Source organism: Sceloporus occidentalis, unplaced genomic scaffold (genome assembly GCF_023333645.1).
Source record: "Sceloporus occidentalis isolate IW3139 unplaced genomic scaffold, rSceOcc1.0.p SCAF_14, whole genome shotgun sequence".
Lineage (NCBI taxonomy): Eukaryota > Metazoa > Chordata > Lepidosauria > Squamata > Phrynosomatidae > Sceloporus > Sceloporus occidentalis.
Window position 1 is genome coordinate 1,746,196 of NW_028316994.1, and position 8,408 is coordinate 1,754,603.

Sequence of the window (8,408 nt, forward strand, 5' to 3'; positions counted from 1 at the left end):
GTCTGACTCATAGTAAGTGTTTAAAACAAATGTTTATTCATGCATAGTTGGGAAAAAGTAGCACAAAAAACAAATGCTATGAAGTATACATAAAAAATCTCAAAGCTCTGAGACTGTCATCTGGTTCCTGGGATTTGTTTTCCCTTGTAGGGGTGAGAGGTGATAGAAAAGGAAGTGAAAGAGGTTTTGTTCTGATAAAGCCTACACCAGAATCATGAGCCTTTTCTATTCCAGCAGCCTTCTTTCTTTCAAATGGAATCCCTTCTACCCTTTATCTATGCAGAGTCCATTAGCCCCACAACTCTGAAACTGTCTTCATAGTTCACCTACTAGGCCCTGTCCTCCAGAGCATCATGCAGGATACTAAGCCCCACCACTTCCCAAACATTATTCCTACATGCTTATTCTGTTCTTGTCTATATCCACTGTCTCTCTGGCTTCTTGAGGTTAGTCTTTTGGGGAAGGAAAGAGAATTAAGGCACAGATCCTTGCCCCTCAGGGGTCGTACGCAGGCGCTGACTTCGTGCCTTATAGACTTCAATGAGCAGGTCTTTGACATACTGGATTTCTCTCTCAATAGATTCTGCTTTTTCACGCAGCTCACGGTTGCGTGCCTCGAGGACCTGGCACTCATCCCCTAGTGCTTCATGTTCAGCCCGTTTGCGCTGACGGTAGCGCAGGGCTGCTGTCTTGTTCTGGTCTCGCTTCTTCTGGCGCCGGTCCCCCTTGGGCGCTGGTGCAGGTGGTTGTTGTACTGGGACATGGACATCACTGCCCTGAAAAGGGGGCTCAGTAGGTGTCTCTCTACCATAGAGCTCCAGTAACTCAAAGCAACTTGAATCCAAGGTCTGCAGGGGAGCAGGTGTGCAGTGATGGTCCAGGGGTTGGAATCCATCACCAAAGGGAAACTGGAAATTCCCATCAGAGGGAGGGGTGCTGGGTGCTACCTGGTCTGGTGAGAGTGACTCCTCCAAGAAATAATCCTCCATCTGCTCCAACTCTTTCTTGAGCAGTGAGGCCATGGCCTCCAGGTCCGGAGCGGGAGGGGAGGGCAGTGAGAGCAGCGAGGGCTCCCCTGACACACTCAGGAGCGTGGCCAGATCTGTGCGCTCCGTCATCCAGTCTGAGAAGCCATCGCCTAGAGACAAGTGAAGCAAAGTCAGCAAACGGACAAGAAAAGCAGACTGTGTCAACATCTAAGTGTGAGATTAGGTAGCTTCAGAGCCAAGAACTCTGCTATGTTGGGTAGTGTGATTCTCGGCCATTGGTACATATGGAATAGTTTACAGAAAGGATTGTATTGGGGGTGGGGGGAAACACCAGAGGAAATGGGTCAAAATACAGAGTACCAGAAGTTATATGGGAGATGGAGGGTGATAAGAGGAAGATGCCCTCTAATAGCCCAGCACCTGCTGGAGTAGAAACACTGACTATGTTACCCATGACTACTGGATGTTGTAGTCTACAACTGTTTTGTAATCTTGAAGGCTACAAATGGTCCACCTCTGCTTGAATCCATGAGAAACTTAGGCAGTCCTTTTGAAAGCCTGTTGCCTTCCAGATTCCAAACTGACCTTTACAAGTATGAAATAAATTATTTGTGTGTAAGTGTTTGAAGAGGAATGAAGAAACTTGCCAAGAAAACCCCATGATAGGTTCACCTTAGGGTTGCCATAAGTTGGAAACAACTTGAAGGCACACAACAACAAAACGTTGAGAAACGTGTATCAAATATTTCCTAAGTTGATACTTCAGTTGTCAGTGCTGCCACAGCTGAACAACTGAATGAACAACTGCAATCCATGCCAATATCCCCCCATCTCTTAGGGTCTCCCTCCTCTTTATTCACCTGTGAGCCGATGATGCTCCACGTTGAGGGCAAAGCCCTCCTCCACAGGCCCGGCTAGCAGCTCACAGTGACCGGCGTGGGGCAGCCGGTGCTTGAGCAGCTCCGGCCTGCAGGCCATGCTGCTAGCTGGGATCATGGTCAGATCTAAGTCCAGGTCCAGGGTCAGTGCCGCCACGAAGGACATAGTAGCGATGATTACTCAAGACAGGACTGGGATATGGCAGGTGAGGAGTGGTTTGGCTCCTGCAGGCAGGGATGGCGGTGGTGGCAAAAGACCTGAAATATGAAGAAATTGAAAGTTGGGTCATGAATCTAATTTTATTTTATTTTATTTATTAACCAACAAAAGGGACTGACTCCATGATCTAAGATGAAGGCAGCTTACCCATGATACTGGCATTTTTGTCCTGTTAAAGAGAATTTAGCAACCTGTATGTGGCAGGACTTGCAAAGCAGAGCAGGCCTTCTGCTGGGTATGTCTATGGTACCCCACAGCATCCTTCTTCCCCCTGACCCCAAATATTGGCCCCATAGCAAAGACAGTACAGGCTGTATCTCTCTTATCCAAACTGCTTGAGACCAGAGTCCAGAAATGTTTGGGATTTCAGATTTTGGAATACTTGAATATACATAATGGAATATTTTGGAGATGGGATCAAAGTCTAAACATGACACTACTTAATGGGTCCCTTTTTTTTGGAAGAAAAGTGGTACTACTGTACATTAAATAAATAAATAAGGTTTTGCATACAGTCTCATACATGAAGCCTGAAGGTAATTTTAGACATATGTTTTAATAATTTTGGGCACGAAACAAACATTTGGGTACCGTGGCTGAGAGAGGGACACAAAGGTGTCACTATCCCAGCCACCCATGTGGACACTTTTGGAGGATTTGAGGATTCCAGATAAGGGACACTCAACCTCAATCCACATGGAGGGAAAGTGGGGAAGTTGTATGTGCCCCAAACCCTGCCCCATGAGCCAAGGATAGTCTTATGTAGTGCTATGTAGTTATGCAATTACGTAGTGTTATATAGTCATGTAGTGTGCCATTTTAATGCTTTAATGGCTTTCTACTTTTTAAGTGGCTGTAACTATGCCGTTTCCAGCTTACATTTTACTATTAGTATCATTTAACTTTTAACTTTTGAAATTCATATTTTTGTTTTATCTTTTTTAATTATTGTAAACTGCCTCGAATCCTATTTTGGAAGAAAGGCGGGCTATAGATTCCATAAATAAAGAAATAAAAATATACTGCCCTCCAGCCATTTAGGACTTCCTAATCTCTGGTCCTCCAGGTGTTTTGGACTTCAAGTCCCAGAAGCCCCAGCCAGCCTGGCCAACAGTACGGTATCCTGGGAGTTGAAGTCCAAAACACTTGGGAACACAAAAGGTCCAAAACACTGCAGAAATAATCCAGTTTGAGACCGCTTTAACTGCCCTGGCTCAGTGCTAGGGAATCCTGGGAGCCATAGTTGATTGGGGCGCCACCTGAGCTCTCTGACAGAGAAGGTGAAATGTCTCACAAAAGTACAGTTCTCCCAGAATTCCCTACAATCAATGTAACCCATGTTTTAGTTCTATCTTTTTAAATCGCCTTGAAGCTCACCATGAGAGAAGGGCGAGATATCAATCCTTGAAACGGAGGCTGCATCCACACTGGAGAAATAACCCGGTTTGGCAATGCTTTAACTTGTTGTCTGGCTCAAGGCTATGGAATTCTGGGAGTTGGAGTTTGTTGCGGGGCCCTGAGCGGAGCCCACAACAAACTCCAACTCCCAGAATTCAACAGCCTTGAGCCAGATAGAGTTAAAGCGGTGCCAAACCAGGTTACTTCTCCAGTGTAGATGCAGCCTAATAAATAAATAGAAATAGCACTGAGCCAGAGCAGATAAAGCAATCTCAAACTGAGTTGTTGCTGCAGGGTGTTTTGGACCAAAATTTGGGAACCCATGGACTACAGTTTCCATATGGCCAGCCAGCCTGGCCAATGGCTGGGAGTGATGGGAGTTGCAGTCCCTTGCTTCCTCCTTGCTTTCAAGGCACAAACACACTGTCTCCCTTTGCCAAGAGGTGCCACCCCTTCCTCCTCCTCTCCCTTCCCTGCAGAAGGAATGGCACTTTGCTCCTTGGCTTCTTTCTCCCTGGGGGGAATCTGGCATATATGGCACCTGCTCCCTCCTTCTTCCCCAGGGACCCCAGAACAATGTCCCAGCCCCAGATGGAAAAGCAAGAAGGAGCAACAACAGGAGGAACAACAACAGAAAGAGAAGGAGGAGAGAACCAGACCCCTGGCAGCCCTGGCATTTGAGGGGGAGGCAGGCATCCCTTTGCCATCCCTCCTCCTGTCTCCTTGGCCATAGGGGCAGGCAATCCCACTGACATCTCCCTTTTCCCTAGATCAGTTGGTCCTCAAACCATCTCCTCCTCCTCCTCCTCCTCCTCCTCCAAGTGTTTGGGACTTCACCTCCCAGAATCCCCACCCAACTTGTGGGAGCTGAAGTCCAAACAAAACAAAAACCCCTAAGTTTGGGATCCACTGCCCTAGATCTTCCAGACTCCAAACGTTGGTCTTCTTCTGTGTGCATGTGTGCAGCATGGGATTCCCCTCGATTCCAACCCCAGTGATCCCCCCTTCCAAACTTTGGTCTTCTTCCAGATGCTTTGGACCGGAGCTCTCCTGGACTGTTGGCTGGGGCTTCTGGGAGCTGAAATCCACAACGCCTTGGAGGACCCAAGTTTGGGGATCACTGTATGCAGAGGATGGAACCGAGGGAAACCCCACGATCCACACATGCACAGCCCCAGAGAGAGAGAGCCCAGGACTGTACTCACTCCATCTTGCTGTGGTTTTCTTGCAGCGTGCAAGACACGCTTCTTCGCTCCGGGATCCGCGCAGCTCTAGAAAGCAGCCATCGCGCGTTCGTTCCGCGTCTGTCTGCACCTGGATGGAGGAGGGAAGGATGAAGCATCCAGACTGGGTGGAGCTTCCCTATATATACTGGATCACTTTCCCAACAAGCCTGGTCCCAGATCCCTCCGCCTGGCCTTGCTCCGCCCTGTGCCTTTTGCTCCAGCTTCAAAAAAAGGAGGGATCATGAGATACAACTGTAGGATCCCTCCTTTATTTATTTCTTGTGGTAGGAAAGGCAAAGGCAAAGGCAGGGAGTAGGGAATTCTTCATGGATTCAACTTTCACCCCTTCGATCTAGAGGAGTGAAAACCTGGGCTATGGTGACCAGATGTCCTAGCCACCAAGGAGGACAAGGCACCATGAAATGTAGGACACTCAAGGAAAAAAATGTAGGGCATTGCAAAATGTTATTATTATCATTATTATTTTCTTACATCTTGCCTTTCAGTATAGGGACTCAAGGCGGCCAGCGGCAGATTTAAAACAAGACAATTTTTAACACCGTATAACTTTAAAATGTATAAATATAAAATTAAAAAACACACACACAATTAAACCATTTTAAAAGTTACGAGTTCAAATCGAATGCTACAATACTTGCCAAACGTCTGCCAAATATCAAGTGCGCCTCTTTATTTTGATGCGAGGCGTCTAAGCTTTCTCTGATATACAGGACTGACAGACCCAACTCAGAATAATGGAAGAAGAAGTCATGCCCTGTGAGCAATGGCCTAGGAAGCCGGCTATGTTTAGTTTAAAGATGAGAAGGTTGAAAGGTGATGTGCTAGCCATTTTTCAGTATTTGAAGGGATGTCTGGTGGAAGATGGAGTGAGTTTGTTTTGCAGCTTCAGAGGCTAGGACACACATTGGGGGTGCAAATTTTGAGAAGAGACTCCATCTGATAGGGAGACCTTTCTGGCTATAAGGATTGTTCAGCAGTGGAATGGATTATCTTGGAGGATGGTGAGCTCTCCTTTGGAGGTTTTGAAACAGAGGTTGGATGGCCATCTCTGAGGAGTGCTTTAGTTGTGTATTCCTGCATGACGAAGGGTTGGACAAGATGCCCTTTGCAGTTTCTTCCAATGCTATGAATTTAAAGGATGATCATCTTCAGTATGACCATTCAATGTGACCAAACAGGGGGTCTTGAAGTTCTTCTTTCCCCATTTCTATTGTTCTTTATTGGTCCTTTTCCTTCAAACTCAGAGAAAATTAAATAATACATGTGAATTTAGATTTCCTGTATGGCAGAGGGTTGGACTCGATGGCCCTTGCGGTCTCTTCCAATCTATGATTCTATTAATCAAATGTTCACAGATTAACGTATAGGTTTACAAGCTGCTACAGAACGCTTCTTCAGACAAGTTTAAAAAATAAATATCTGTACTTGAGAGGAGCATAGAAAACCCCATGACAGGTTCGCCTTAGAGTCACCATAAGTCGGAAACGACTTGAAGGCACACACACAATATAACTAAAAGCTTTGCTGTGGTGCCATGGCAAACTACATTTCCTAGAATTCCATAGCACAGAGCCATGGCAGTTAAAGTGGTGTCACACTGGATTATTTCTCCAGTGCAGATGCAGCCAGGGTGTGAACACCCAACTCTTCAAACTGGACTTTTAAAATTGTTTTGATGTTTACTGTCTTGATTCCAATAGGTTGCTTTATCATCATCATCATCATCATCATTACCTTAATGGTGTTCTTACTTGTTTTCAGTTAGGGGGGGTCGCTTGTCTTTAAATATGTTCTTAGCCACCTTGAGCACTATTTTTTAAAGTGGAAAGGCAGGATAAAAATAGAACGAATAGGCCGTGTGTGTGTGTGTGTGTGTGTGTGTGTGTGTGTGTGTGTACATACACACACACATGTACATCCCACAGTTCCCCTATCCAACATTGGATACATTCCCAGGGTCCCAAAAGGCTGTGTACACCACTTTTTGTGGGTGATGTTCATAAGCTATTTGAGGTGGGGGAACAGGCTTTTTTCCCCATCCAATGTACATGGGACTGGTACTGTATTTGTGCCAATTGGTTACCTTTCTTCCTTTCCTCTAGACAGCAGATGGCTCAGGGACTGGCACTAATCCACTGCCACTTTGAGTGATGCTGGATGAAATCATATTTTTAAAGCAATAGTTCAATTGAGTATGAGATCATGTTCCCGCCTTCCTTGCTCAGGAAAGGGCTGATGTTTCAGGACTATTTTACCAGCGCAAAGAGCAAAATGCATGCAGCCGAGGCAGCAGCAATACGGCCGATTGCACCAGAGTTGCATCAGCTGTGGGTGTATATAACACTCAGACAGTAAATGCTCAGAGTACCATTGCTTCTCATTGGCTATAGGACAATGAACATGACACCAAGATTGGCTCTAGGACTTGTCCATCTAAAGCAAGACTCGTTCTTCCCTTTCTCCACCTACAATTGCCTGCTAGGTTTCCAAATACAGTGCACTCCTTTTCTTAGAGTCCCTTTCGTTGTCTCAAAAGTAGCTGAGTTTTCATACTGCACAGGATTCCCGGCAGGGGAGCTTAGAATCAGAAAGGCAAACTGTGTAAGAATTTCACAGGTATTGCAGTGAAAGTTATTTTCACGGAGAAATAGTCTCAGCTTATTCTGTTGTAGGAAAGGAATGTCATTTCAGGTTCGGCACAAAATGACCCTGTTGGCAGCAACATGGCAAGCTATGTGAGACCCAAATCTAAAAGATCCAGCAAAATCTGGGATGCAGCTTTCAAGATTTTTGAATGTTGAATCTGCTTACCAACCGCCCTCAGGCAAATACTATACATATCTTGATTTTGCCATTTTATATAAAGTAAACAATTCTACTATGCCACTGTTTAATGGGACTTGAGCATCCACAGGTTAATCGTGGAACCAAAGCCCTGTGGATACCAAGATCATGAGATTTTTAATTCTGTTTCTTGTGTATGTGTCTTTGTGAGATGAATTTAGATGAATGCATGTATGGACACTAGAGTGGAGTCAGAAAATTCAGCTGTTGGCAATGAGATCAGAGCTTCCCTCAGAAAAGAAATTGCTGCCTTGTTGAATTCTTAAATTTGGAGAAAATTTGTTAAATGTTTTCCCCTCTTTCACTTTTGCTCCAATTGATAATCATATCTTTCTTGCAGTCATCATCATCATTCCCCATTAACCATTCCTCTATTTTACCTTTGTCAAGACCCACAAGAAGATTGCATGGAAAAGGAAGAGAAGAACATGTACATTTATTATCAAGAAACCAAAAAATAAAGGAACATCTCATTAACGACTTGTTCCTGTAACATATTGAATATAAATAACTATACATTCTGAGATGGTGCCATTGAAACGTCTCTCTTTCCACATTCTCCTTTTATCTCTTGCCCTATTCAGAATAACCTCTTTCTCCCCACTGACTGGAGCTGGTTCTAACTGCTTTGGGATGCTTCTGTCTGTTACATAACACTTGGTATTCCAAAAGACCAAAGGCCATCATTCACTTCTTTATTTGTTCCATACAGTTGGCCTTCTGTATCCATGGATTCATGCATCCACAGCTTGAAAATATTCCCAAAAAATCTAAATTCCAATAGGCAAACCTTGATTTTGCCATTTTATATACTGGACACCATTTTAATATG

General features: G+C 44.8%; 1 protein-coding gene across 1 annotated transcript; it reads right to left on the reverse strand.

Annotated features, from left to right (window-relative positions):
- Nucleotides 1-13: 13 nt before the first annotated feature.
- On the reverse strand, nucleotides 14-4,836 carry LOC149303491 (cyclic AMP-dependent transcription factor ATF-5-like). Its single transcript, XM_089481288.1, has 3 exons — nucleotides 4,691-4,836; nucleotides 1,850-2,125; nucleotides 14-1,138 (listed from the first exon to the last, which is right to left on the reverse strand). The coding sequence occupies exons 2-3, from the start codon at nucleotides 2,031-2,033 to the stop codon at nucleotides 474-476; spliced, it is 849 nt and encodes a 282-aa protein (XP_089337414.1). The 5' UTR covers nucleotides 2,034-2,125; nucleotides 4,691-4,836; the 3' UTR covers nucleotides 14-473.
- Nucleotides 4,837-8,408: the final 3,572 nt, after the last annotated feature.